This window comes from Taeniopygia guttata, chromosome 17 (assembly GCF_048771995.1).
Source record: "Taeniopygia guttata chromosome 17, bTaeGut7.mat, whole genome shotgun sequence".
In the NCBI taxonomy this organism is placed as follows: Eukaryota; Metazoa; Chordata; class Aves; order Passeriformes; family Estrildidae; genus Taeniopygia; species Taeniopygia guttata.
In genome coordinates this window covers 909,453-937,208 of record NC_133042.1, presented here as the reverse complement: position 1 = coordinate 937,208, position 27,756 = coordinate 909,453, and the positions used below count along the sequence as shown (strand labels likewise).

The 27,756-nt window shown below is 63.7% G+C and overlaps 2 protein-coding genes across 4 annotated transcripts; one reads left to right on the top strand and one right to left on the bottom strand.

Annotated features, from left to right (window-relative positions):
• Positions 1 to 929: 929 nt before the first annotated feature.
• LOC105758784 (uncharacterized) lies at positions 930 to 3,138 on the bottom strand. Its single transcript, XM_030286983.4, has 2 exons — positions 3,048 to 3,138; positions 930 to 2,517 (listed from the first exon to the last, which is right to left on the bottom strand). The coding sequence occupies exon 2, from the start codon at positions 2,468 to 2,470 to the stop codon at positions 2,087 to 2,089; it is 384 nt and encodes a 127-aa protein (XP_030142843.4). The 5' UTR covers positions 2,471 to 2,517; positions 3,048 to 3,138; the 3' UTR covers positions 930 to 2,086.
• Positions 3,139 to 18,453: 15,315 nt separating this feature from the next.
• RNF208 (ring finger protein 208) lies at positions 18,454 to 23,571 on the top strand. 3 transcript variants are annotated; one of them, XM_072936499.1, is made up of 2 exons: positions 18,454 to 19,267; positions 20,644 to 21,412. In XM_072936499.1, the coding sequence occupies exons 1-2, from the start codon at positions 18,469 to 18,471 to the stop codon at positions 20,895 to 20,897; spliced, it is 1,053 nt and encodes a 350-aa protein (XP_072792600.1). In that variant the 5' UTR covers positions 18,454 to 18,468; the 3' UTR covers positions 20,898 to 21,412. The 3 variants fall into 3 exon arrangements, with proteins under 3 accessions (XP_072792600.1, XP_030142839.1, XP_030142840.1); XM_030286979.4 differs by having other exon boundaries at positions 19,125 to 19,267; positions 20,644 to 23,571; XM_030286980.4 differs by lacking the exon at positions 18,454 to 19,267 and adding an exon at positions 19,505 to 19,644 and having other exon boundaries at positions 20,644 to 23,571.
• The last annotated feature ends 4,185 nt before the right edge of the window (positions 23,572 to 27,756 follow it).

Sequence of the window (27,756 nt, the reverse complement as noted above, 5' to 3'; positions counted from 1 at the left end):
CGCGGGGCCGGGTCCCTGTCAGCCGCACAGCCCGGCCACCCACCGCCGGGACCTGTGCCAGGGCACAGCTCTGCCAGGACACTGCCACCCAGCCCAGAACAGCCCAGGGCACGGGGCTCGGAGTGGCATTTCAAGAGTGAAGCGCTCCCGGGCCGTGGCGGGCTCCTGGGGTGGGCTCCCAGCAATGGTGGGAGCTGGGAGCTTCCAGCTGGGTGGGCTCCCAGAATTGTGGGTTTCCCGTGGGATCTGTCTGGTGGCACCCAAGCAGTGCTGGGCACCCAGTACTCGCAGGGCCTCAGTGCAGGTGGGCTCCAAGCTCTGGCGAATTCCAAGCCATGGTGAGCTCTGTTGCTGAGGGACTCCCAGGGGGTCACAGTCAGCCCAGGCAGTGTCCTGGAGCCCACCCAGCTGCCCAGCCAGGAACTTCCCTTTGCCGGGCCCTTCCTCAGCCTCTCCCAAAGACTCACACATTTTTTCCAGACAGGACAGTCATCCAGCTTGGCAGGGCTGGGCCAAGCACCAGACAGTGTCCCCAGACAGACAGGAGCAGTCTGTACTGGGAATGCCTGGCCACTGCTGGAGCCAGGCTGGCACTGCTGGAGCTGGGCTGGCACTGCTGGACCCACCTGGCACTGCTGGAGCCAGGCTGGCACTGCTGGAGCTGGGCTGGCACTGCTGGAGCTGGGCTGGCACTGCTGGACCTGGGCTGGCACTGCTGGACCCGGGCTGGCACTGCTGGACCCGGGCTGGCACTGCTGGACCCGGGCAGCAGCCAAAGAGCTCAGCATGAGCTTCTGCTGTCACAAGTCAGCAGGGCAAGAGTTAAGCCTGGTTTGGAGGCTTTAGCACTGCCCTTACACACCCACCAGGGAAAGCAAGAAATGACACGGGAATCCCAGAAAAGCCTGGGTGGAGGGAAGAGGCACACCTTGGCAGGGCAGGAGAGGACTGTAGTTTTATTTGCAGCAACCTGAAGTCATCTGCAAACACAGGCACTCCTCCCAGCCCCGCTCCCGCAGCGCAGGAGCAGCTGCCGCCTGGCAGAGCAGCTGTCCCGGGACACCAGCGCCAGGCAGGGCTGCCAGCACCGCAGGGGGACGTCAGCACCAGGGCGGCACAGCAGCACAACAGAGGGCTTGTTCCAGGTCGATGGCAGCAGCCCCGGCCAAAAGCGCAGCCTGCAGGAGCCCCAGCACACGGCAAAGAGCCAGCGAAGAGCCACCGGCTCCTCCCGCCTTCCTCCGAGCCCAGGGAGCTGCAAAAGGCCAATGCCGGGCCTCTGCCTCCCCACAAGGTGCCCAGGTGCTGCCCCACTGCTGGAGCTGGGCCAGCCCTCTGCACTGGAGCTGCCTCTGGGTGCAGGTGGGACAAGAGGCTGTGCCCAGCGCCCCCAAGGCCTGGCAGGAGGAACAGAATGGGGCTGGAGGTTTCCTGGCTCCGGATGTCAATGCCCACAACCATGCTGTGCCATCAGGTGCTGCCCTGGAGCACGGCCCAGCACTCTGCCATGCTTTGGCTGTCTTTCCTGATTCCATCCCTCTACCCCATGGCCGTGTGGTGAGGAGGAGCAGGATCCAGATGGAGTTTGGTACTCGTGATGCTGTGGGAGGGGGATGACTCTCTCCTGGGGAGGTGGATCCCTGTGCCAGCCGGAGGCTTGTCCCCGGCTCTTCTGCACTGCTCCAAGACAGTGATGGTGATGTCCTTCTCTGCCACGCACACAGGGCTGCCAGCACCCCAGCCCAGCCACGAGCAGGTGGGCACTGCCCGCCCCTTCCCAGGGTGGAGGTTTCCCAGCACGGGGACTCTGGCAGGGGCTCTGTGCAGGATCGCTGTCCCACCTCCAGTGCAGTCACTTCTTGGGGACACCTGTCCTGGCACACATCGTCCTCAGCCTCCTGGGCCCCATGGCCCGCCTGGCAGGTGCCCATCACCAGCACATCCGGCTGCAGAGTTCACAGGGAAAAAGCAACGTCAGTCCAGCCAGTGCCAACTCTGCCAGAGGTGCCCAGGCCAGCAGCCATGTCCCTGTGGGTCACTTGGCCCCATCCCATGGTCACACATCCCGTGCACGCAGGGAGGGCCCTTAGGAGATGACACAGCAGCACTTTGGGCAGCAGGAGCAGCAGCTGCAGCAGCCGCATCGCCTGCCAGCCCCCTGCTCCCGGCCCTTGGCGGGCTTGTCCAGGGTCACCGTGTAGAAGGAGGCAGATGAGTCCCCGTTGGGCATCCTCAGGCTGGCGTAGGGGTTGTGGGGACGGGACCAGGACTTGTCTGTGGAGATGGTTGTGCTGTTCCAGCCATGAGCAGGCTCTGTGTGCCCCTCCGTGCCGTAGGAGGGCACGGCTGCGGGGTTGGCAATGATGGTGGGCTCGTCTCTCAGGTAGCGAGTGATGAAGCTTTGCTGGAACTGCTCCCGTGGGATGTTGACGCTGGCGTAGGGGTTCTCCACGGTGACTCCACGATCCATCTCCCTGCCCCTCGTCAGACACGTGGCCTGCCTGGCACTGCCCACCCCTGCGGGACAGAGCCCCTGTCACCCCGGGTGTGGGGGTGTTCCCACAGCAGGGCAGGGGACCCCCGGCAGACCCCACTGGTTTGGGTTCGGGGTGCAGAGCTGTGCTCCCCACTCCCTGCCAGCCCCAAGGGACCCCCACAAGGCACCCACGGACCCACCAGAGCCAGGAGGGGAGGCAGAAGGGGGGGTGCAGGGGGTGAGCAGGGCACTGGGGGGCAGGGGGGATGCCGAGTGGGGCAAAGAGTGCAGGTAGGGCAGCGAGGTGGGGCAGGGATTTCTAGGGGGACACAGAGAAGGACGGAAAACGCGGGGAAAGGAACGGGAGGAAAGGGGGTGCAGGGGAGTGGAAGGGCAGAGGGAAGATGGGACAGGAGAAGGGCAGCTGGGATAGGGGCTGGGGACAGGCAGGCGGTGGGAGATGGGGAATCGGCCCGGGGGGCGCAGAGGGAGAAGGGGGGCGGGCAGGGGAAGGCGCTGGGGGCGGCAGGGGGGACAGGGGCACGCTGGGGCAGCGATCCCCGGCACTCACCGAGTGTGCGGCTCCGGCCGCCGCGGGGCCGCTCTGCCCCGGCCGCGCTTCCTCCTGCACGGACCGCCCCGAGCGGCGCCGCCCCGAGAGAGCGACAGACAGACGGACCGGCCCCGAGAGGCTCCCGGACAGACAGACGGACCGGCCCCGAGAGAGCGACAGACGGACGGACCGGCCCCGAGCGGCGCCGCCCCGAGAGAGCGACAGACAGACGGACCGGCCCCGAGCAGCTCCCGGACAGACAGACAGACCGGCCCCGAGAGAGCGGGGCAGGAACACCCGCAGGCAGCAGCCGCCCACCGCCCAGCCCCAGCCCCAACCCAGCAGCCCAGCACAGGCAGGCGCCGCAGGGAACTGGGCACTGGACAGTGGGCACTGGGCACCAGGGGCTTGGCAGCGGGCACGGACACTGGTCAGAAGGCACTGGGACCAGAACTGGACAGGGACACTTGGCACTGGCCAGAGGCAGTGGGCACCAGGCAAGGCCACCAGTACTGAGGCACCAAACCAGCAGCACCCCCTGGTACCAGGAGCTGGGCACCAGCACCAGCGTGGGCACCGGCACCAGCACCACACAGTGCACAAAGCACCACGCAGCAGGCAGTGCCACCATGCACTGTCACCACCACCGGGACGGAGCACTGACACCAGTACAGCCACCAGTGCCACCCACAGGCACCAGCAGCAGCACTGCTGCCACTGAGCTCTGGGCAATGGCACCAGCACTGGCACCACACTGCTTCTGGGCAGCGGGCAGGGACTGGGAGGGGGCACTGCACTCCACACGTCTGTGGGCACCAGCAAACCCCGAGCAGCAGGAGCAGGGCAGAGGGCACCGAGCACCATGCACAGAGCACCGGGCAGGGGCAGCAACTCTGCAGCCTCTGGCAGCTCCCAGGCCCCTGCCAGGCTCTGCCTGCCCCCAGGGGCACCCAGGGCCCTGCAGCCCAGGGTCTCACAGCCCCTGCCAGGCTCTGTCTGCCCTATCCTGCCCTGAGACCCCAGTGCCAGGGCTCTGCTGGGGTCCTCATCCCTGCAGCACAGTTTGGCCCTGTGCCCCCCACAGGACCTTTTCTGGGGGGGGGGATTTGGGAGGTTTCCAGGGCACTGCTGGATGGTGACATCCACAAGGCTGGATGGAGTGAGGACGTGGCTGTGCCAGGGTAAGGAGAAGGTTGTTGGCACCTGTGCCAGTCCCTGGCACCAGGAGAGCTGCAGAAGAAAAGATGCAAACATTCAGCACTCTCCACCCTGCCCCATCCATGTCCCTGCCGTGTGACACTGCTGTGACATCCTCAGCCACTGCCACTGTTCCCATCCCCAAAGCCCCCAAAGTGGCTTGTGCAGAGCCTCAACACCTTCCCACGTGAAGTCCTGTGCAGAACCTGTCCCTCCCCTGAGCCTCAGGGATGATGGGACAGCATCCCATCTGCTGAGGCTGGGGACAAACACCTCCAGTTGCAGCTGAACCCTGCTGGGAGGGAATTACATTTCCCACACACTTTGCAAAGGCAAAAGCCACTTTCTTCTGGCTATCCTTCTGCCAAGAGAAACTATTTCCCCCCTGTCCGGAGGAGCAGGGCTGCCCAGGCCAGTCTTTGGCACCATGGAACAAGCAGGAGAGCTCCAGAGGGCGACGAGATCCTGCCTGCCCCTGGCAGCCGTGCCCCTGGGATGAAGCTGCCAGCCCCTGCTGCTCTGCCTTCCCTCTGTGCCTGATCCCTCTGTCCCCGAGCCCGCTGGGCTGGCAGCTCCCAGAGTGTGGCATCCCAGCAGGGAGGCTCAGCAACCTGCCAGGTGCTGGAGGGAAAGGAAGATGGAGGCTTTGGATTTTTGGTGGGGAGAAGCTGACCCTCCTCTGAGCAGTTCTAGCATCGAGAGGGGGGCCTCATACACTTCTGTGCCTCAGTTTCCCCTCCAAGGACTATGGGGGGGGGGGGGGGGGTGCAGCAGAGCATGTACTGTGACAAATCAGCATCACAGCACACAGCTCTCGGGTTTGAAAGCTGCAAACTCCTGCACAGACCCCTCAGGGCTTTTCTGCCACCCCAGAGTCACCTGGAGGAGAGCCACCAGCAGCCCCTGTCCCCTCACCGGGCTTTGCTGCTGCCCAGTTTTCCCTTCTTGAGCTGTTTCCCCGCAGGAAAACTCATCAGTTTGACGAAACAGGAACAGATAAAGAGGCATCCTCCACCCAGGTGTCCTGCGGTAACCCAGCCCCGCCTGCCCCTGCCCGCACCGGGGATGGCGCCGTGCCTCTCCCCAGCAGCCCTTTGCCCTTCCTCGCAGAGCTCGGCCCCGGCTGGGTTTCTCTTTTAGCCCCAGATTTCCATGCCCAGCCCTGCTCTGGGGGCGCAGCCCGGCTCTGGGGACCCTGAGAGGCTGCAGCCCCTGTGTCTGAACGCCTTTCCTCTCCCGAGCGCTCCCACATGAAGGTCACCTCACAGCAGCTCGGGGGGGACATCCCACGCTGCTGCCCGGGCTGCAGACCCCGTCCAGCCGCTCGGAGCAGAGGGTCAGCCCGGGTCTCAGGTGCCTCTGTGCCGGGGATGTCTCTGGGCTCTCTCAGCATCCACCGTGGCAGCTCTGATCTCACCTCCTGGATACCCTCATCCCCACACGGCAGATCTGTGGCAGCCCCAGGTGAGCAGAGGTCTCACCAGCCAGGAGCAGCAACCCCTCATCTGGAATCTGAAGTTCAGACATTTCATTTCTTGCCAAGAAATTCTCCAAACTGAGCTCCAAGGGCCACATCCAGAAATCATGTGTTGATCCTTGGAGGATTTATAGACGATGGAGGATCCTCAGGTGGAAAAGTTGCTCTTGCTGCATCGAAGCTCAGGCTGCTGTTTGGAGCTGTCCCATGTGGGATTCCTGGAGCTGGGCGCCAGCAGGTGCTGCAGAGCTGTGCCCCGCTGGAGTAGATGGAGGAGCTGAACTAATGTGAGGCTCTCTGTGGCTTAAAACCAGCCTAATATCTTGTAAATGTTTGAAGGGAGAAAATAAATAAACAGAAAATAAACAGAAATAAACCGAAAGCTCAGTGCCGACCCTGAAGATGTCCTGTGCTGGAGGTGATGGAGAGGGAGGTTCCCAGAGACACCACACTACTTCCAGAGGGATAGTGGCTTGAGGAGGAGCCTGGGAAAACCAGGAGAGAGAGGGGAGAAAGCCAACCATGGCACTGGCTCGTGAACTTGCTGGAAGCCTGAAAATGAGGGGGCAGCCCCGTGGAGGGGAGTGGGTTCCCAGCAGGGACTGCAGGCGCTGCAGGGGCATCCCCAGGCCTGGGACACAGCCAGGAGGAAAGTGCTGGCTCAGGAATTCCTCAATGCCACTGCATGGGCACCACGGCAAACCAAGGCAGGGCACCCACAGCCCTGCCCTGTGCGACCCAGCACAAGCTGTTGGGAGGTTTTGCAGGATTCCAGTAACTGCAGGGATCCCCTGGGGCACCTTCGCTTGTTGGCGCTTCACACACAGCAAAAGGCAAATTTATTTTGTAAAAAACCATCCAAAAACCAACCAACCAGAAAGCCACAGGCAAGTCCTGCTCCTGGGCCCTTTTCTGCTGGGGACAGGTATTTGTGTGGCATCCCAGCGCTGGAGCTTTCCCAGGCCCAGAATAAGGAGCTCCCGGAGCGGTCCCGCTCGCAGGCGCTCCCGGGGCCGCCGGGCGGTGCAGTGCCTGCCGCAGGCACCGGGGGGTGGTGATGCTCTGTGCAGCCCATCCTGCCGGAGCGTGGCGAAGAGCGACGCTTCCTAGAGAGAAAGGTCTTGTCCCCGCGGAGGGACAGCTCGGTGAGCCCCCAGAGCAGATCGTGGCCGCTCACAAACCTTGGCGGGGCTGAAGGCTTCGCTGAGGTTCAGGAGAGACCGTGGATGGCCGGTGTGAAAAAAGGACAGGGGGAGGGCTTGGGCCAGTGCAGAGATGGGAGGGCAACCCCCAGATTCAGGCTGTGAAACACACGTGAGATGATTCCCTTCGGGACATCGCAGGTCTCCCTCCGTGGAACGCAGCTGTGCGAGGTCTTCTTCAAGCTTTGACCTTAATTTCCAGCTGCCTCTTCATTAAAATCAGAACAAGGCCTGAGGGTACGGAAGGAGAGATCACAGAGAGTGAGAGGCAGCAATGGGGTGAGCATCCCGAAGGGGAACCCCACAGAGCAGTGCCACCAGCACCAGGGCTCAGCTGTCACCCACTGAGGGGCGGCTGTGGGTATGAGGGTGCCGTGGGGGGGACCCCACTGGTGCAGGTCTGAGTGGCTCTATAGGGAATGCAGAGCAGGACCCGGGGATAAAGCTGCCAGAGACAGGGGCCTTGGGAGCTCATGGAAGCTGCAGGATTTGTGCTCTGTGCCCTTGAGCAGCACAGCCCCTCACTAACACCCTGGGGTGGGAAACTACAGCACGAAATCCAGCCTGTGTCCCCAGGCCTGTGCAAAGACCCTGCCCAGCTCGTCTCCACGTCTGCCCGGGGCACGCAAGGAGTTCCCACAGCTCCTGGCTCCCTCTCAGGGAAAGCCATGTGTCCCAAAGGATGGCAGCAGCTTCTAAAGCCCAAATGGAGCCTGGAAGTGACCTGCCAAAGCTGCTGGGTGGGAGGGATTTCCCGTGGTCCCTCGGCTCGGCACCTGGGTGCACACACCGGGCTGTCGTGGCCCTGCCCCCCGTGCAGCTCCGGGCACCCCCTGGGTGCGGAGGGGCAGCCCAGCTCCTCTGCAGAAGGAGACTCTCCCCAGGCTGCTGCTCCCCCGCAGCACAGCACGGCCCCGAGAGGGCTGCGGGCTCCTCAGAGCCCACGGGTACCCCGCCAGCGCCATCCTGCTCTGGCTGCGCTCTCCCGATGTGACAGCCGGGACACCCTGCGGGCTCACGGCCGGAACAGGGACACACAGCTGGGGCACCCTGCGGGCTCGGGGCAGGGACAGGGATGCACAGCCGGGGCACCCTGCGGGCTCACGGCCGGGACAGGGATGCACAGCCGGGGCACCCTGCGGGCTCACGGCCAGGACAGGGACACACAGCCGGGGCACCCTGCAGGCTCGGGGCAGGGACACACAGCCGGGGCACCCTGCAGGCTCGGGGCAGGGACACACAGCCGGGGCACCCTGCGGGCTCACGGCGGGGACAGGGATGTACAGCCGGGGCACCCTGCGGGCTCACGGCCGGGACAGGGACACACAGCCGGGACACCCTGCGGGCTCACGGCCGGGACAGGGATGCACAGCCGGGGCACCCTGCGGGCTCACGGCCGGGACAGGGACACACAGCCGGGACACCCTGCGGGCTCACGGCCGGGACAGGGACGCACAGCCGGGGCACACGGGCTCGGGGCGTGCGGGCACTGGGCACCGTCCCTGCCGGGCCCTGCCGGTGCCCGCGGGGACACGGACGCTGCAGAGGCACGTCCGCGGTGCCCGGTGAGCCGGGGCTGCTCGGAGCCCGTGCTGCTGGCAGAGCCCAAAGCCTCTCCAGCTTAATGCCAGGCTCTCCCCTTGGCAGGGGCATGCCGCATTCCTCAGGGATGACGAGCTGGATACACCACCCGGTGTCCAGGCTGGCACGGCCGCACCGACATCAGAGGAGCGGGCCGGCGCCTGGCGCGCTGCCGGCCTCTCCCCGGGCTGCAGGAACCAGAGCGGAGCTGGTTTCCTTATCACCCTCCCGCAGCCCCCTCCGTCCCTCTCCCCTGCGGCTCCCGGCCCGCAGCCCCCGGGTCACGCCGGGGCTTGGCAGCGGCGCGGGGGAAGCGAGCATTGTGGCTGCCCACTGCGGCCCGGCTGGAGGAGAAAGCAAGGATTTCCTGGCCCGGAGCAAGTCCTTCCCGTCCCCTCCCAGCTGCCGAGAGCCTGCAGGCTGAGGTGGACTGTTCCCAACAGGCTTTAGACCAGGAGCCAGGGGCTGCTGCTGAATGTGCAAGGAAGCAGGAGGCAGCACGCATCTGGGCACAATCGGTGCCACAATCTCCCCCTCTGCTCCATCCTACCCATAAACAAAACCCCTGCTCAGGCAGAGCCTTTGGCCAGCACAGAGATGCTCCCCTTGGTGCTCGTGCATTGTCCCCCACAACGTGCCACGGGGACGGTGGCAGCTGGGTCACTTGCTTTCACACATGCTTGCACACCGGGACTTCAGGAAGGGCAATCCACCCGTGTCCAAGCTCAGCCCAGCCCCACGACAGGCGGATGCTGTGGGGATCTGTGTCCATGGGCAGTAAGCTGCAGCTCCCCGTGCAGAACCGGGCAGCAGCAAACAGCCCGGCGTGTCTTCCAAGGCTGCACCCTCCCACAGACTCCTGGAAAAGGGGCTGTAAGAGCCCCAGCTGGGACACGGGGTTGGGCAGCTGACATGCACAGCCACGTTTCTTCCTGCTCAAATGTCACTTCTCCTTCCTGCGGAGGGAGCAGCCGAGGTGGGGCAGCTGCTGCTCCCACCCGGGGCAGCCTCGTGGGCGATGCCGCCGCTTCCGCCGTGCCGCGACCTTGGGCAGTGACCGCACCTGCCGATGGCTTTTTTTGGGACGAGGGCTGGTTTCCTGCTACATTTCCGTGATTGAAAGTTTCCACTCCTGGGGGTGGCTGTGGCAGAGGGCTGTCACTCATCTCCTGGCCTGGAGCATCCCCAGCACTTTGCCATCCTCCCCTTCGGCCCGTGCCCCGGGGATGGATTAGGGATGGCACCATCCTGCCCCGGGGAAGGCTTGGCCGTGGCCGTCTGGGGCTGCTCTCCTGCCGGGGAGCCGGCAGGCCCTGTGCAGCACCCAGCTCCCAGCTAAGCCCTTGGCTCCGGCTCTCTCCCGGTGGAGGTCTGGTTTCTGTCCTGCCGTCTGCTTGTCCTCCCTGCTCCACACAGTCCCCGTTTGTTTGGCTCTGGAGCCGGGGCCGCGTGCCTGGGCCGCCTGTGCACAAGGGCTCCTTGTTCACCGCCTCCCTCCCTGCTCGCTCCTCGCCTGTTTTAGCAATTATCCCAATTAGCTGTGCCCTCTCCTTGCTCCCCAGCTGCACCTCGGACCCTCATCCCCCCTGCTCCGCAGCAGCGCTGCTGTCCTGAAGGGGCCAGCCCCGGGTCGGGGGGATGTGGGCATCGGGGCGATGGCTGCCACCTTCCTGCGTGGGAAACAGGCACGCTGTGCAAAATCCAGCTGGTTGTCGTCCCTGCGGAATCCCAGGGCTCTCTTCAATCCTCTTTGGCACTCGAGGAGGGTGAGGAAGCTGCGCTGAAGCTGCAGCTCCCAGGGTGCCGCTGGCATCTGCCTCTGCCCCTCGCATCCCCCGGGTGGTGCTGCCCCCCTGCCTCGCTGCCCGGGCAGCCAGATGGATTCCTGCAAGCCACGACCCTCGTGCCACCGCGGCTGCCCCATCCTCACGCTCCCACAGCCGCTGGCTGAGCCAGAGCCGGGGTGGGCGGGCCGAGGTTGAGGTTTCCACCCGCTGAGGAAGGCTGGGGCCGTGGAGGGGCCTTTCCCCAGCAGTTCCCGGAGTGCCGTGCTGCAGGGCCACCTTCTCCTCTGCCCCTGAGCCCGCGGAGAAGCCGGAGCGCAGTCCCTGGGGAGGTGCTGGGCACGGGAGCATCCCTGCGGCAGAGCCCAGCGAGAGAAGCAGGAGCAGTTATTCCTGCGTGCTGCCAGCGCCTGGTGCATCTCCCAGACTGGAAAGCCGGGCAGGCAAACCCCGGATCCCCTGCCCGTGGTCACAGCAGCGTGGGCATCCCCCTGCCAGGCAAAGCCCCGGATCCCCTGCCCGTGGTCACAGCAGCGTGGGCATCCCCCTGCCAGGCAAAGCCCCGGATCCCCTGCCCGTGGTCACAGCAGCGTGGGCATCCCCCTGCCAGGCAAAGCCCCGGATCCCCTGCCCGTGGTCACAGCAGCGTGGGCATCCCCCTGCCAGCCCCCCCGTGCTGCAGCCGTGCGGGGACACAGCGCCTTGGCAGGGGCATCACCAGGCAGGGCCCCGAGCGCCCTGCCCGCGCTGACAGCAGCCCCGGGCTGCCGGGGTTTGATCTTTACCGGGCTGTCTGCTCCCATTTGCGTCTGCCGAGGGAGGGATGCGAGCGCCGGGCTGGCGCAGGCTGGCAGCTCTGTGCTGGCACGCAGGCAGCCCCGGGCAGGCTGCAGAGCCTCCTCCGCAGCCCCGCCAGCCCCAAAGCGCTGCGCAGATTGGGGTCCTGCAGAAAGCAGGGCTGCGTGAGCCTGGGCAGGGGGCGGCTCCCAGGGACCCCGGGTCCTTTGCTGGGGGACAGTCCTCAGCCTTGAGCCTGCACCTTCAAAGCAGAGCCCTTGAGCCCGCAGCCAAAACTGCCCCTTCTTCCCCATCCATGGGGCCGTGGCAGCTCCAGGGGAGAGCTGTGTGCACAGTGCCCTGCAGAGCTTCCCCTTCTCCCCAAACAAACACGTGGCTGTGGGACACGGCTCATGGTGGTCCAGGTCTCTCTGGTTACTCTGTCCTGTTCTGGGGACACAGCAGAGTCCCAGTGGCATCTGACAGCATCACACAGTGGCATCTGACAGCACCCACAGCAGTCTGAACATGCTGGGTCCCCCTCCCCGGGTAGAGCCCTGGTTTCTGTTGCATGGAATGGCCTCACTCTGGCTACAGTGCTCCATTTGCTTCCCCACAGCCTGCACAGGAGCGCAGACTGCTGCAACCCCTTGTGCACAAAGGTCTCCCTTCAGCCAATGCACTGGGCAAGGAGTCCTCTCTGGAGGGAGCAGAGGGGAAAGACAGGCCTTGATGTCCTCAACAACATCCCAGCATCCTGGCACCAGGCACGTTGGCCCGGGCTCTTGGAGGACTGGAGAATTCAGGGTGATGAAACCCCAAGGCCAGATGATGCTGTCAGCCCTGGAGACCATCCCCTAGAGCTGGTGCAGCCCCCCATGTCTGCCCCATGGAATGCAGCCCCTCCCTCTGCCACGTGTCCCACATTCCCAGCTCCCACCCACAGCAGTGCTGGGGAGTTCTCCAGCTGGAGCAGGATGGTGACCCACTCCCCTTTCCAGCCTCCCAGCCCCAGGCCTGCGAGCCACCCCTCTTCCCCCACTGCAGCTCTTGCACCACACCCTCAGACCAAGCCTTGGCCCAGCTTCCCAGGCTCCAAGAGCAGCAGTGGCTCCTGCTCGGGCAGCCCCCAGGGCCCCACAGCCTCTGCAGAGCAGGAGCTGTGCCCAGGGCCAGCTCCCGGCTGTGCACCCACATAACCCCCCAGGAGGGTTACAGGCACGCAGGGAACACAAACCCCTCAGCTCAGGGCTCAGATTCACCCAGCTGACCCAGAAGTGCAGCCGTGGTGCCCCACACAGGAGCATGGGCTGCCCAAGCTGGGCAGAAGGCCCAGCAGGAGAGCCAGGGTGCTGCCAGCTGCTGGGAGCAGGGATGAGGGAGTGCATCGTGCCCTCGGGTCCTGCTGGGAGCCCCAGGACAGCCACACTGGGACAGCAAGATTGCACCCTCTGTGAGCACAGCCACGGCCTCGGGCCTGGGGCTGTGGCCAGAGAAAGGAGGGCAGCACCTGGAGCCACGCAGGCAGGACCCGGTGGGTCCCATCCACCGCCTCCAGGGAAGTTTTCCTGCAAAAGCTGAAATTATACTGCAAAAACAAACCACTGCCTTGGTCTGGAGTGCTGCTCGGAGCTGTGTCCCAGCTGAGGCAGCCCCCGGGAAGGAGGAGCGGGACTTTGGGCACCGCTGCACCCTGCCAGGAGCACGGTGTCCCACGGTGCCCCACGGTGTCCCACGGTGTCCCACGGTGTCCCACGGGGCACCACAGGGCACACGCGGCCGCTGCTGCTCCTCCTGCCTGACCCACTTTGTGCCTGCCCGTGGCACCCCGGCGGGCAGCGCTGGCAGGGTGTGAGTGCCAGCCTTTCCCAGGGAGCCAGCACAGCAACCGCTGAATGTCACACAATGACCGTGGGGACACCGGAGCTGCCCCACAGCCCTGCACCCGCCCGGCCCTGAGGAGGGCTGGGACAGCGCTGCCCCCCACCTCTGGCACTCTGGCACATGCTCTGGTTTCCTCCAGCCCTGAATCCCTCGGGCTCTGTTAAACCCGGCATCAGCTGGGCTGCGCGGCTGGGGAAGGCTCTGCAGAGCTGCCACTTCTATTTCTGGGCCAGTCCTGTCCTGTTTTCTTTGGACACAAGGTGTTTTCTAAAGGAAGTGGGTCTTCCTTGCACTCTCTCACCCCTGAAATGCAGCTCTAGTAGGTCTTTGACGTTGCCCCTGCCTGGGCCAGCAGTCCCTGGGGAGCTGCAGACCCCCCTCTCATTCCCCAGTGGCACTGCAGGACTGGAAAGGGGGTTCTGACATGGCTGTGCTGCTGTGGAGTCACCAACCAGACGTGAACTTCTCCAGGGAGTCTGTGGGACTGTGCCTGCCTGGGGCTGGAGAAGATTCAGCCTCAGATGAAAAAGGGGGCCCTGATGGGAGCAGGGACCCCACTTGCCCACAGAGCTGTGGCTCAGACTGTGACCAATTTGTCCCTCTGGACCTTGTACAGGGCAGCTTTGAAGGACATCCCACCACCTCTCTGTGCCCTAGTCTACTGTTTGACCCTCAAAGACAAAAATATTCTCCCTGTGTAGCCATAGGGAAATACACCTGGAATTTCCCATGTCCTCACTTGTGGCTACAGATGCCCATTCTCTCTCCCTGCTCTCAGGAGATAACGGTGGAGAGCAGTACATTTTCCATGAGTGTTCTTTTCTGGCAGCTGAGCAACCCCAGATCTGCAGGCAAGGAGTTGGTGGGGAGGGGAGTGAAGGTCAGCACATCCAAGGAGAGAGGATGTGGTCCCTCTAGCCCTGGCCCCTTAAACTCCCCCCAGCCCAGGTGCATCCCCCCTCCTCCTACTGCTTCCTCCTGCTCAGTGCAGCACCAGCAAGGTGGGCCCCCTCTTCACACCCAGGGTTTATAGAAGTGGCCACGGTATTAATCACTGATAGTAAAAATAATGATTAAGCCCCTTGGAGTCTGTTGGGGCTTTAGGAACATCCGTAACCTTCAGGCTGCTCTGAATACCAAGTATGCATCTCAAGGTTTGTGAGCAGCTTCAGACACTCTGGGGATCTTCTGAGCATCACTTCTCTCATGGTAGGGTCTCTGTAGACAGCTGCAAGCCTGGAAACCAGCCCATGAAAGCCCCCACCACGGCATTAGGATTGATGCAAGAGCATCAGTGGTCAGGTCCTGACCACCAGCAACCAACCCACACACTGCTGCAAGCAGCAGCCAAGAGCAGCTCTGCAGCAGCTGGGGCATCCTTCAGCTACCAGCTGGCAACAAGAGACTGCTTCTTTCTTGGCAGATATTTCAGTAGCATCCCTCCTTCACAGTGCTGCTTGCTCTGTCTGGGCAAGCTGCACAGACAGCTCCTCTGCTGGTTTTGATGGAGCTGCCCTGCTTTCCTCTTCTCCTGGGGTCTGTGCTGGGCTGTTGTGCACCTCAGACAAGCCTGGGGGGTCTCTGCCTGGAGAAGAGGAGGCTCAGAGGTGCCCTCATTGCTCTCTACAGCTCCTGAAGGGAGGCTGCAGACAGGTGAGGTCGATCTCTCCCACTGGGCAGCACTGACAGAACAAGAGGACACAGGCTCAGCTACGTCAGGGAAGGTTTAGGTTGGATATTAGGAAAAAAAATTTTCACTGAAAGAATAATAAAATACTGGAATTGTCTTCCTAGGGAGGTGGTGGAATCACCATCTCTGGATATGTTTAAAAAAAGACTGGACTTGGCACTTGGTGCTATAGTCTGGTTGTGGTGTTAGGGCATGGGTTGGACTTGATCTCAGAGGTCTCTTCCACCCTCATTATTCTGGGATTCTGTGGTGCAGCCTGGGGGTCCCTTCTCCTGGTGCTCTGCCCCGGGAAGGAGAGGCAGTCCAAGGGGGCAGCACACAGAGGATGAAAACTCGGGCTGGGGGTCCCACATCCCTCCCTCCCTCCCTCCCTCCCTCCCAGGCAGGCCAGGCCGGGCAGGCCCTGCACCGGCACTGTCCCACACAGACCTGCAGAGAAAGCTGCTCTCTGCAAAGCTGGGGAGGAGCTCACGGCTTTGTGGGTGAATTATCTCTGTGATGAGTGATTCACCAGAGCAAAACAAGATCGGTGTGAGAAACAGACAGGATTTTGGGAAGAGCTGTGGATGTGTGCAGGACCCAGACAAGCAAACTTGGTGATGAGAGCAGCGGGGAGCAAAGGAAGGTGGCTGGAGGTGCTGTCACCAGGAGCATGGACAGCATGGATGGGGACCTGGCTGTGGGACAGAAGGTTTGGCACACACGGAGCTGTCAGCTCGCCCAGGGAGGGTGGAAGGAAAGCCTCAGGTGCCATCACAGTGCAAGGCTGGCACCAAGTGAGAACAGGGCTGTCCTCTCAGAACAGGTCCTTCCCACAGATGCTGGAAATCCAGAGGGACAATAAAACCCTGAGCAGAGAGCTAGATGGCTGAGCAGGTAATGGCTGATGGTGAGGAAGAAATTTAGGGCCAAATTATCTTCTGGCTTCACTGTTCATCTCAGCAAAGCCTGGCCAGCAGTGTTACAGCTCCCAACACATCTACAGAGCAAAGGTTTCAAACTGATCCAGCCAGGACAGTGCACATGAATGAGTTTTGCAGGAAGAAGCTGTGGTTTCACACAAGGTCAACACCAGCTGAATTAGAATAGTCTCCTGATTACAAACAGCAAAACCTTGTTCATCTGGGACAAACGAAGGGAATCCATGGGCAAAGCTGCTCCTGCATGTCAGTCTAAGGAGAGCTGGACCCGAGGACAGCAGGTACAACTGAGCTGAGGAGCAACCTCTGGACCCAAAGGTGTGCTTGGCCTGCTGGCAAGGTCCCTGAAAATGGTAAAATACATCAGTGCTGCTTGTAAAATCCAGGAGAGTACCCACATCACATCAGCACAGCTCAGAACGCATTCTGAGGGTATCCACATGCAGCCAAAATATGTACATTTATGATAACACTGAATGCAATAGGTTTTTATAAAAGATAACACATGTGTGTTGATATACCCAAGTTAGGTGTTAAACCAGGAGTAAGAAGCAAGACCCAAAGGCAGAGGTGGCCACGGGGCTCAGGTTTGGTAGGATCATCACTCGAGTCTGAGCCACATAGGTCCAGACAGGGATGGAAGGTCTGGGTTTTGAAGGATGAGGTTATTCCAGTTTGGGTAGAAAGCAAAGATCTTGGTGGACCCACTCAGCTGAGGAAAGGGAAAGCTCTGCATTGAGCATGTGAAGCAGAGGCAGAGTCACTGGGGCAACAGGAAGATCCCAGCACCTTGGCACAAACACTCTTATTCAGCAGAAAAGATGCCCAGTGTAATTTATGATTATTTTTAAATAGAGCTGTTGCTTAACTCATGAAATAGCAGCATAATAGCACATCGTGTAGCTGGGTCAGCACGGGAATGCCATATGAATTAATAACAGAAAATAGCTCGTGCTCGCTCACTTCCTGCAATTTCCTCTGCTCAGCCAGCTCAGGCGTAAGATCTCAGCTCTTGCTATCTGCACCCAGGCACGTTAGCAGGGAAGGCAGGAGCACCTGACACAGGCAGGATGGGGAAGATGAAGGGAATCCCTGTTTAGTGGTGTGCCAGGCAGCAGCAGCCTCACACTGATTTCAGCAGGTGAGCAGATCAAAGAATGGCACGTAGAGGTGCTAGAGGCATTCAAAAATCCCTTATCTAGTGAGAGAAACTCCAAGATTAAAAACTCAACCATTGTCAAGAAGGGAGCATGGATTTCCATGTGGAGGTGATGCTGCAGGGTCCCCAGGGAGAACCTGACTCTAGGGTCAGTCTGGAGCACAGCTGAGCCCTTGGGGTACCCTCGGGGAATCTTTCAGCCCGGGTGGCAGTGGTCATCTCTTCCAGGTCAGGAAGAGAGGCACCAAGTGAGATTTTTAGCATCATTGCCAGAGGTGTGAGTGAGGAGATCATCTGTGGGCTGCACAAGGCCTGGCAGAGCTGTGAAATATGTAACCTCCAGCTCCTGTGTCCATCCCACTGGCGGCAGGGCCAGAGGACAGCGGTGGGGTGAGGGCAGTGTGGCTGTGGGGACATGACAACTCCAGGACCATGCAGACCCCTTGTTACAGGGGCTGGATCTTTGCTGCAGCAGGGATGGAGGGTCAGCAAGCAGGGCTGGGCAGGGTAATCTTCAGGGAGAGCACGAAATCCCGGGCAAAATCCTGGAGGAATATAAAAAACTAAAAACCAGCAATGGGCGACATGAGCAGGGGAACCCCAGCAGCACCCAAAGGAGCCTGGTGAACCCCACCAGCACCCTGCTCCAGCTAGGGCTGGGTAGAGTGGCGGAGTGGGTTAGGGTTGGAGTGTGCACAGGCCTGGGTCACGGGTCCTGGGGTCAGGGCATGCAAGCTGGAGGTCTCTGTGTGGGGCTGCCTGCCCATTTTGGCCATTTGCCTGTGGGGTCCCCATCCTGGAGGCACCCACAGCAGGGGGAGAAGGCAGCCTGGCCTCCAACATCTGCCAGGGGACATCCACGCCTCTCACATCTGCAGGAGCCAGGAAGCATGCACCAGCACTCATCTGCTCAGGGCACCTTGTGGGGTGTCCCCAGCCTGTGGGCTCCTGTCTGCCTGTGCTACTGGGGGTCACACCAGCAAGCCCACGGCCATCAGCAACGCTCTCCAGCGCTCTCAGGGACCTGTCAGCATTGCTGCAACCCCCTGCCCAGCACGCTGAGCCCACCGTGTCCCAGGCACCAATGAGCCCCTGTGCCCAGGTGCTCTGGAGCTCAGCAGGGACTGGGGGGCTGTCAGGGGACCCCCCTGCTGCCCCGACAGCCGGTGGCCGTGGATCCCAGGGGACGGCGTGGGGTGTGTGGCTGATTTGGCAGTGGGAAGCAGCAGCGGTGGGGAATTCCTGGCTGCCCGGCCTCTTCCCGGCCCCGGGGGCCGCAGGGGCCGCTGGCAGGGCCCCGCTCCCGGTGCTGCCCCACGGCCGCGGCCCCGCTCGCCGCGGCGCTGCTGCTGAGTCACCGCGGGCCCGGAGCGAACCGCGGGCCCGGAGCGAACCGCGGGCCCGGAACGAGCCGGGGATCCGGAACGAGCCGCGGGCCCGGAGCGAGCCGCGGGCCCGGAGCGAACCGCGGGCCCGGAACGAGCCGAGGGCCCGGAGCGAACCGCGGGCCCGGAGCGAACCGGGGGTCCGGAACGAGCCGCGGGCCCGGAGCGAACCGCGGGCCCGGAGCGAACCGCGGGCCCGGAACGAACCGCGGGCCCGGAGCGAACCGCGGGCCCGGCCGGCGGCGGGGACGGAGCGGGGCCGCGGGGAGGGCTCGGGAGCGGCCCCGGGGAGAGCGGCTGCGGGGCAGGAGGGGCTGCGGGGGGGAAGCGGGATGTGTGGGACGAGGGCAGACGGTCGGGGCCAGGAGGGATGTGCGGGGCGGATGGAGGGTGCGGGGCGGGGAGGGGGCGTGCGGGGCGGGGGTGCGGGGCGGAGAGGGGGTGTGCTGGGCGTCAGGCGCTGCGGCCGGCGGGCCCCGGCGCTGCTGAGCGAGAGAAATGTGAGGCGGCTGCACCACTGCGGCGGCACTGCGGGCGGCGGCGGGAGCGCGCAGCAGCGCCCGCGCCGCCGGGCCCCGGGAACGGCGGGCACGGAGCCGCCGCTGCCTGCCCGCTGCTGCCCGCCGCCGCCTGCACCTGCCGAGGGGCACAGCGGGGCCCGGCATCAGCCCCCCGCGACCCGCGCTGCCGGCCGGGGCTGTTGCATCAGCCCCGCGCCGAGCCGAGCTCCGCGGCCGGGGGCGGCGGGGGGAGCCGGGGGAGGGCACGAAGGAGCCCCCCGGAGCGGCAGCGGCCGTACCTGCCGGCTCCCCCGGCCGCCGGTCCCCGCCGAGCATCCGGAGCGAGCCGGCGCCGCCAGCCCCGGCCTCTGTGCCCGGTCCCCTCCCCGCGCCGCCGCGGCCGCGGCCGGAGCAGGCGGCGGGGCCGGGGGCGGCCGGCCGGGACCATCCCCGAGGAGCCGCGCCTCGGAGCCGCCAGCATCCCCGGGGAGCCGCGCCTCGGAGCCGCCAGCATCCCCGGGGAGCCGCGCCTCGGAGCCGCCAGCATCCCCGGGGAGCCGCGCCGGGCCGGGCAGCGCCGCATCCCTCTGCCTTTCAGATCGCCTCCGCCGCTCGGGCCTGCGGAGCCGCACCGGGCACGGAGCGGGGGCTGAACCGGGACCCCCGGCCGGGGCCAGCGCAGGTAACGGCGGGCAGGGGCGGGGGAGTCGCCCCGCGGTGTGCGGAGCACTGGCGTGTGCACAGGCGTGCGCTCCGCGGGGCTGCGAGCGTGGGGCAGGGACGTGCGGGGCTGGGGATTGCGGTGGGAGGTTGGGGAGGGGAAGATGCTGGGGAGGGCTGTGTCACCCCAGAAGTGATGGGGTGTGGGGTACGTCGGGGGCTGTGTCACCCCAGAAGCGACGGGGATAGCGGGGGGCTGTGTCGCCCCAGGGGCGGTGGGGCTGCGGGGTGCTGCGCCAGGGCTGTGCGTGAAGGGGTGTGACAGAAGGAGCGTGGGAACGCGGTGACAGTGCGTGGCACTGCTGACCACCCGTATGGCTGTGCTCGTGGGCGCTGCAGGTGAGTGTCTGTGGGAGAGCTGCAGGCAGAGCCCCCGGGGCTGCTGCTGTGTGCGGGACGAGGGGGGAATATATGCTCCTCGTAGGACGCGGGGTGCAGGATGTGGGGTGCAGGTTGCGGGCCCGTGATGGGGAATGAAAGAGGCGAGGTCTCCCTCCGCAGGGCAGGATGCTTGCGGGACCCCGGTGCTGCCAGGGCATGGCTCCCGGGACATCGCTGCTGGGGCTGGGCAGGGATCCTGCCCACTCTCCCAGCCCTCAGGTACCCGGGGCTGAACCCTACGACCTTGCTTCATCCCCAAGGCTGCTGCTGCTGCAACCAGATGGCCCCTCGGGCCCCCTCCGGCAGGCACGGCAGCGCCCGGCGGGAGCAGGCATCCCTCTAACAGCATTTGCAGCGTGATGGAGGAGAGCGCCTTCGCCCTTCTCGGAGGAGAGCCGGGCTGGCGCAGGGGCTGCTGAGGGAGAAAATGGCCTCGGGCTGGCTGCCTGCCCCCCATCTCCTGCCCGCAAACGTGGCCTGTCCTCTCCATCAGCCCCGGGACAAGGGCAGGGAGCTGGCAAGGGGGGGAGAGGAAGCTGGAGGGAGGGATAATAGCAGGGACAGATCAGGAGCAAGCGATGGAGGTAAAAATAGATCCACTGAGCAGAGGAGGGGCTAAACGTGAGAGAAAACCCTGAGCAGAGGCAGGTCGGCGGAGGAACCCCTTCGGGAGGGGCCCTGCAGCCCAGCGGAGCTCTGGGGGACCTGTCCTCTCACCCTCGGGGCAGAGAGGGTCCCGGGCCCCCACGGTCGGGGCCGCCGAGGGGATGCCTTGGGGGAAAATACCTGCCTGCTCCCACTTCCCGCAGCCCAAGCACGCGGGTGGATGGACGGGACCGTAGGGCACGATTGCCAAATTGCCGGGATGCAGGCGGGCACGAATCCCGAGGGAGCGCCGGCAGCCGGTAGATCCATGAAGAGCCTTGGATCCGACCCCCTCTCACTTTTCATTTCCAGCAAGCACGGAGCTGAGCTGGGGACAGAGGTACCAGGGACCGAGGGGACAAGGTGTGTGGTGTCTTGGCTGCAGCCAAGGTGAGCTGCCCTCTGGCACGGGATGTGCCCTGAGCCCCTGCCCTGTGGGAGCTGCCAGTGACTGCAAGCGGGAGAGCCGGGAAGTCAGAGCAAAGGAATTTGCAAACACATTCTTCAGCGCCACGAGGATCCCACTGCATGTAAACAGGAACAGAGGCTGGCCTGGGGCAAAGTGAGAGCTGCCTCCAGTTCTGCAAGATCATCCCTGGACTTACCTGCCCTGGGCAGCGCCCAGTGCCACCATCCCCAAATTACTGTTCCCGACTGCAGCTGATCCGCTGTGGGAAGTGGCAGCAAAGGCAAAGAGCAGGGCTGCTGAGTGGCTGCCAATGTCACGTTAACATCCTGGGGAGTCTGCAGGGAGCCGGCACTTTGATCACCCTCCCGAGAGCATCTTGAAGCAGGCAGAATGGCACCGTGAGCCCTGCCTGCTCCAGCCCCAGCCTCGCGCCTGGCACCCCCGGGGCTGGCTGCAGGAGAGGGGCGCGGGGTCCGCTGGCACTGGCCCGTCTCCCCAGGATGCTCTCCCGCACCAGCCGCTGCTCCCCGTGCTCCTGCTCCGCGGCCAGACCGAGACTGAAAGCACAGCAGGCTGCCGGCATGTTTTAGCCTCATGCAGGCATCCCTTGGAGACCCCAGAGCAGTGGACAGTAATGTGAAAACGATACTCATGTCGTGTCTGAAAGGGCAACAGGTCATCATTAAGATGGAGGCGATGAAGATCATCCACCCGGAGAAGTTCTCGGAGCTGCAGGCGTCGCAGCCGCGCTACGCGCCCGCCCCGCGCCGCGAGCCGCCCCTCGTGGCCAAGCGCGCGTGGCCCTCCGAGTCCGAGATCATCGTCAACCAGGCCTGCGGGGACATCCCCGCCCTGGACGCCACCCCCGGGCCCCTGCCGCTGCCCCGGACTCCCCCGCTGCCGCGGCGCGAGCGCGCCTACCAGGGCCAGCGCAAGGGCAGCTCCGAGGTCTGCTACCACCGGCAGCCGCCGTCGGACGAGGTCATCGTCAACCAGTACGTGCTGCACCCCTCGACGCCCTGCGAGCCCCTGGAGTGCCCCACCTGCGGCCACATGTACAACTTCACCAACAAGCGGCCCCGCATCCTCTCCTGCCTGCACTCGGTGTGCGAGGAGTGCCTGCAGATCCTCTACGAGTCCTGCCCCAAGTACAAGTTCATCTCCTGCCCCACCTGCAAGCGGGAGACCGTCCTCTTCACCGACTACGGGCTGGCGGCGCTGGCCGTCAACACCAGTATCCTGAACAGACTGCCGGCCGAGGCCCTGGCTGCCAACCCCGTCCAGTGGAGCAGCGACACCGACCGCAGCTGCTACCAGACCTTCCGCCAGTACTGCGGGGCCGCCTGCACCTGCCACATCCGGAACCCGCTGTCCTCCTGCACCATCATGTGAGCCCCGCGCCCGCCCGCCCCTCCGCAGCGGGGCCCGGCGGGCGGCACAGCCTGTCCTCTCTCTGCCAGTGGCACCGCCAGGGAATGCTCTCCTACTCACCACGGCCAAGCATGGGGGACTGGCGTCCTCGCCGGCACTCGCGGGGGGCAGGGGGGTGCTGGGACCTGGCAGCAGCCCCCTGCTCACCCGCGGTGCCCGAGGAGAGGGGCGCTGGCACGGGGCACGCATCTACCAGCGCACCCAGGGTCTGCAGCTCCCCTGGTGCTCCTGTGGGCATCGAGCATCTCGCCGTGCTCCTTCCCCGGGTGCCTCTCCCTCCTCTCTCCCCAGCTCTCCCAAGAGCCAGCGCTGGGTTCTGGCCGGAGTGACGCCCTCCCCATCGCCCCACAGCCAGCAGCAGCAGCACAAGGAACCCTGGAGCTGCATGGTGCCACACTGGGCCACCCTCCCAGGACAGAAGTGAGGACAGGTCCCCAGCTACCCCTTCCACCCCCTCTCTATAAATTATTTGCCAAAGCTTTCATCTCAGTGGCCACGCCGCCATGCGCCTGAGTCTCAGTAGCCACATCAAGCCGCACACCGGCCCCTCAGATGCCAGCAGACATGCGGCCCATGTCCTCCACAGGCCCTTGAGGAAAGCTCCACTTTGTCCTCGTTTTGGAGGATTCTTGTTTTTCCCCATCCGTCCCCAGCCACCCCATCCCAGGCCACTACGTGTTCACAAAGGCATTGAGCTGTGCCCATTCTCTGCCCCTCCGCCCGGGACCCACAGCAATGCCCCGTGGGATGGCTCAGGAGGGCAGCACGGGGTCCAGCACCCCAAATTGCTGACTCCAGCAAGGGGATTTGACAGGTAGGGGGACTGAGGTCTGGCTCCTACCCACAGTCCCTTCCCCAGAGCAGCACCTCTGCTCTGACCCCTGTGCGGAGGAGCTGGCAGGGCAGCAGGCCCCTCTGCACAGCCTTGCTTTCTCCAGAGCACCTGGAGGGGTAAGTTTGCTGCCAAAAAAGCAAAAAAAAAAATCAAAATAAAGAAAAAGCCATAATTTTGGGTGCTCCCATGGGGCTGAGCACCACAACCCAGCATGGCCACGGCACCAGGGGCCCATGGTGCCCAGTCCCAGGTGCTGGGGCTGGGTGAGCCTGTGGGGTCCCAGAACCCTGCATCCTGGAGGAAACAGCAGCCCTTGGCACTGGCCAAAGCCCAGCATCCATGCAGGGAGAGGGGCCAGTCCATGCCCTGTCGTGTCCCGAGGGAGCGGGCGATGCCGCTGGCGCAGCCCCAGGACCGTTCTCGCCCCGGCGGAGAACGGCGCCGGTACCGTGTCTGTGTTGCTCTGCCAATGCCTCCTGCTGCTGGTTGTGACCATGATCATGTTTTATACCCGGCCTTGTTCTGACCCCATCAGTCTCCCCAATAAAGATTATATTGGAACGAAGCCTGAGCCGGAGTCTGGGGCGCGCACTGCGGGCAGGAGTGGGGTGACAGGCCAGGATGTGCCCTGGCCCTGCTCCACCTGTGGGGCCATACCCAGGTTAGAGCTTTCCCCTGGGCTGGCACCTCCTCCTCCAACCTGGCTTTCAGCTCTGATGGAGGTGTGTCCCCTCCCTGCCCAGCCTCTGCGTGTGGCTGGGCACCCTGAGGGACCCTGCCCAGCTTGGCAAGGGGTGCTCAGCCACAGCAAGAGCCCTCAAACACCTGCTGGATGTCCCCTTTCTCCCCGGGTGATGTGAGATACTGGGGGGAGGAAGGATGTGCCATTTGATGGCACCTGCTGTCGAAGGGAGCTGGGCAGGGACACGGGAAGTGCTGGGCTCCCCTTGCCCTGTTCTGTGAGGCAGCTGCACCCATGGGCCCCTCTCTGCACCATTCCCACAGCACGCAGCAGCTGCCCCACGGCTGGCACGCAGCTGGCAGCACCAGGCACGGCACCCACTGCCTGCCCCGATGGGCCCCGGGTCACTGGGATGGGAACTCCACGGCTGGGAGAGCCAGGAATGTGCAGCAGCAGCAGCTGGGATGATGATCCCAGGACAAGGCAGCTCCCCAGGGCGAGCTGTACACACTGGCTGGTGTGGGCCCACAGGCACTGTGTGCCCAAAACCAGTGCCAGCCCCCAGATTTTCCTTCTCCAGGAGCAGTACCTGTCTCTGCCCTCAGCTCCGGGCCAAGGCGGAGCATCTGCTTCCAAAGCAGCAGCACATCCAGGAGGGTGCAAGGGTGGCTGCAGACCCTTTTTCCTGGTGTGCTGGCATCCATCCCAGGGGAGTTTCTACGCCTGGAGAACAGAATCACCTCCCAGTCCATGGATGCTGAATTTCAGCACCGACAACGCAGCCAGTGCCACCTTCATCCCCAAGGACACTGCACCTGTGTCCTGTCTCCCTGTCCTTACCAACATACCCACCCTGCACCCACATTCCTCCATCCTTTGTGCAGCCTTGGCACAGTGTGGGGGTCTCCTGGTGGTCACAGCAACCCCACACTGAGCCAAATCGTGCGGCTGCTTAGGGGAGTTGGGGCAGCCCCACATCCAGGATGTGCATCTCCATCGCCCCAAAGGCTCATGCCAAATCCAGGATAAAGAACTCCAGCACCCCAAAAGCTCATATTAAATCCGGGTTGAGCGTCTCTGTCCCCAAGGACACCGGAGCTGTGGGCCAGCCAGAGCAGAGGTGGCAGCAATTTTGCCCTCAGTAGGAATTTACCCTTTTTATTACATAAGAACAAAGGGTACAACACGCTCTCCCTTACCCTCGTGGCACCTCTTGGGCCCAGAGTAAATTTAAAACTGTTAATTTGATTTTGAGTTGCAATTAAGGAAGAAATAGGGCCTTTCAGGAGCAAGTACTGGGCGAGAGCCCATTTCTCCTGCCCTATTAACCTCGAATAAGCCCTTGCTGGAAGAGACGCCAGGTTTGCTGCAGAGGACAGGGACATGGGGTGGTGCCAGCCCTCGTGTCACAGATGCAGGGGAATTAAAAGTCTTTCACATCCTCTGAAATGTTCCCATGGCCATTCCGAGCTTTGTGCCTCCACGCTAAGTTTTTAAAGATCTCCATGTCCTATGAGCTGCTTAAGCACGGTCAGGACATTGCTGCAGGAACAGGTCTGGCCCCGTAAGAGCAGAGATGCTCCAGATGTTCCCAGGTGAGCTGGCTCTAACATCTCCCCATTGCTGTAACATCTGTCCCAGGCTGGGATGAAGCTCTGGGCTCCCCCAGTGTCCGGTGACAGGAGAGGGGATGTGGGGAGTTAAATTGCTCCTGGGGATGATCCTTTCCCCAAATGTTCTCATTTTAGGTGGAAGTGGCAGGATCGGGCTGGTTTGGGCTCAGCCTGGTTTGGGCTCAGCCTGGTTTGGGCTCAGCCTTTGGCGTGGGTTCAGAACGTGGCGTTTGCCAGTCATTCTCCCCAGAGTTAAGAAGCATTTGGACAACACTCTCAGGCACAGGGTGGGATTGTTGGGGTGTCTGTGCATGGCCAGGAGTTGGACTGGATGATCCTGATGGGTTCTTTCCAACCCAGAGCACTCTGTGATTCTGTGACAAGCAGCTCCTGCAGCCAGCCTGGGGCTCGGGGCTGGGCTGCTCTGCTCCTGCAGGGACGGTGGCAGTGCCCAGGCCGGTCCCCATGGCCCAGGGTGGCCCCAGCAGCCCCATCCTGCCCCGGAGGTGGCACAGCAGGACCGGTTCCCCAGGGATGCAAACGGCGGGGGGATCCCCGGGCTGTGCTGAGCCACGGGGAGCTCCCGTCTGCAGGGAGGTGCTGAGCCCCGGCCGAGCCCTCCTTGGGGACAGCCTCGGAGCTCACCCCGGGGCGGTGACACCCAAAGGCGCAGAGGACGCTCCTTGCTGAGTGCCAGCGCCCGCTTGCACACCGCAAGCCGCAGTGACAGTGATGGCTGGTGGCTGGGACAGGTGCCCAGGGAGCGCTGGCCCCGCGGCTGGGGAGGGACTGCTGAGCTCGGGATCTCTCCTGGGGTCAGATCCAAGAAAGGGCTGGCTGCAGCCCCAGCTCCTGCTCCATGTCCCCTCCCCGCGCTGGCCCCAGGGCTGCTGTCCCCTGGCCACGCTGCCAAGGGCCGTGGGGACGTGTCCCCAGAGCGCAGAAGGGCAGGAGCTGTGGCTGTGCTGCAGCTGGGACGGGGATGGCTCCGGCCAGGGCAGGAGCCATGGGACACGCCCGGCTGCAGAGCAAGAAGCCAGGAGAGAATGGGCAGGTCCCTGCAGGGATGGCGGCAGCCAAGTCCTGGTCTGGGGACACACATCACCTGGTGCCAGCAGGTGCCAGCTGGGGGATGAAATGAAGCATTTGGGGTGGTGCAATAGGGTGTCAGGGGCTTGGGAGAGGGGACAGGGCTGCACGTGGGAAAGCCGGGTGGGTCTGGGGGGCTGTGCTGGAAGCTGTGCCCAGAGCAGGAGCTCTGCATCAGCCCTGGGTCAGCCTGTCAGCCCTGCTCACCTTTACCTCAGCTTGTTAAATATAACCCAGCTCTGGGAGTGGGTACTGCAGCCAGGCCCCACACGGCCCACAGGGTCCATCCCACAGCACAGCCCCCAGGAACCTCCTTCTCAGGGCTGTGGAGGTGTCCTTCAGCTCTCAGCACCCAGAGGTGCCAACAGCTGGCTCAGGGAGCACGGGAGTGCTGGGGGCGTTCTGTGGGAGCAGCTCTGGCCTGGCTCACCCCAACACCCCAATGCAATGTCGGGCAGGGGCACGAGGCTCCCCATGGTGACAGGGCCCCCCGGGTGTCTGAGCTCCCCCTCCCCACAAGCTCCATGGAGCCAAAACCGCCCCAGCCAGGGCTGAACTGGCACTTCTCCTGATGGAGCTGCTCCATTTGGTATAAATAAATATTCCTTGGTGCCACCAGGGCTGGAGGGACCCACCTGCTTCTGCCTGCTGGCCTGACCTGTTTTGGGGTGCCCTGCTCCCACCCTGCGCCTTTGCCAGAGCAGCCCATGGCAGTGCTGATGCTGAGTGGCAGCAGTGTCCTAGAAAGGCCCACAGCCCCAATCTCTGCCCTCCTGGGCACAAGGACGGGTCTTCTGCGGGGCTGCGTGGGCACAGCAGTGCTTGCTGGCTGCTCACCCCCCGTTTCTGGGCAGGAGGAAGGGGCAGTGGGGGATGGACTGGCACCCTGTGGTCTGTCTCCCACAGCCCTGGGGAGGTGCCCGTGGGGTGTTTCCAGGGGACAGGGACAAAGCCAGGACACGGCGATGGTTGCACGAGCCCAGCACAGCCAGGCACAAGGACAGGGCACAGCAGTGTCACCAGCCCCCCAGCAGGGCTGGGCTGAGGGGGACAGAGAGGGGGGACAGCACAGGGAGGGGGAATTGGCACGGGGTCAGCAGAGCCTTGGCAGGACACCCAGAGGAGGCCGGCAGTGACAAACAGCCTGCTGCACATTCCAGGCTGTGGAGGTGGGCGTCAGCACCCCTGCAATGGAATCCTGGAAGGACCTCGAGGGTCTGACAACTCCCTGCTACCCACCACCAGCCCAAAGGTGGCTGAAAGCCTGGGAAGATCCCCATCCCTGTCCCCTTGGGGAGGAACAAGGGTGCAGAGCAGCCACACTGTGACCCAGATATCACCTGCTTGGCCATGGCCCCCACGTAAG

Excerpts from the sequence above, each read along its gene's own strand:
- RNF208 (XM_072936499.1), top strand. The coding sequence starts at position 18,469 with ATGGAGGGTGCGGGGCGGGGAGGGGGCGTGCGGGGCGGGGGTGCGGGG. Across the intron at positions 19,268-20,643 it reads CCCGGCCGGGGCCAGCGCAG|CAAGCACGGAGCTGAGCTGG; the intron begins GTAACGGCGGGC and ends TTTCATTTCCAG.
- LOC105758784 (XM_030286983.4), bottom strand. The coding sequence starts at position 2,470 with ATGGATCGTGGAGTCACCGTGGAGAACCCCTACGCCAGCGTCAACATC.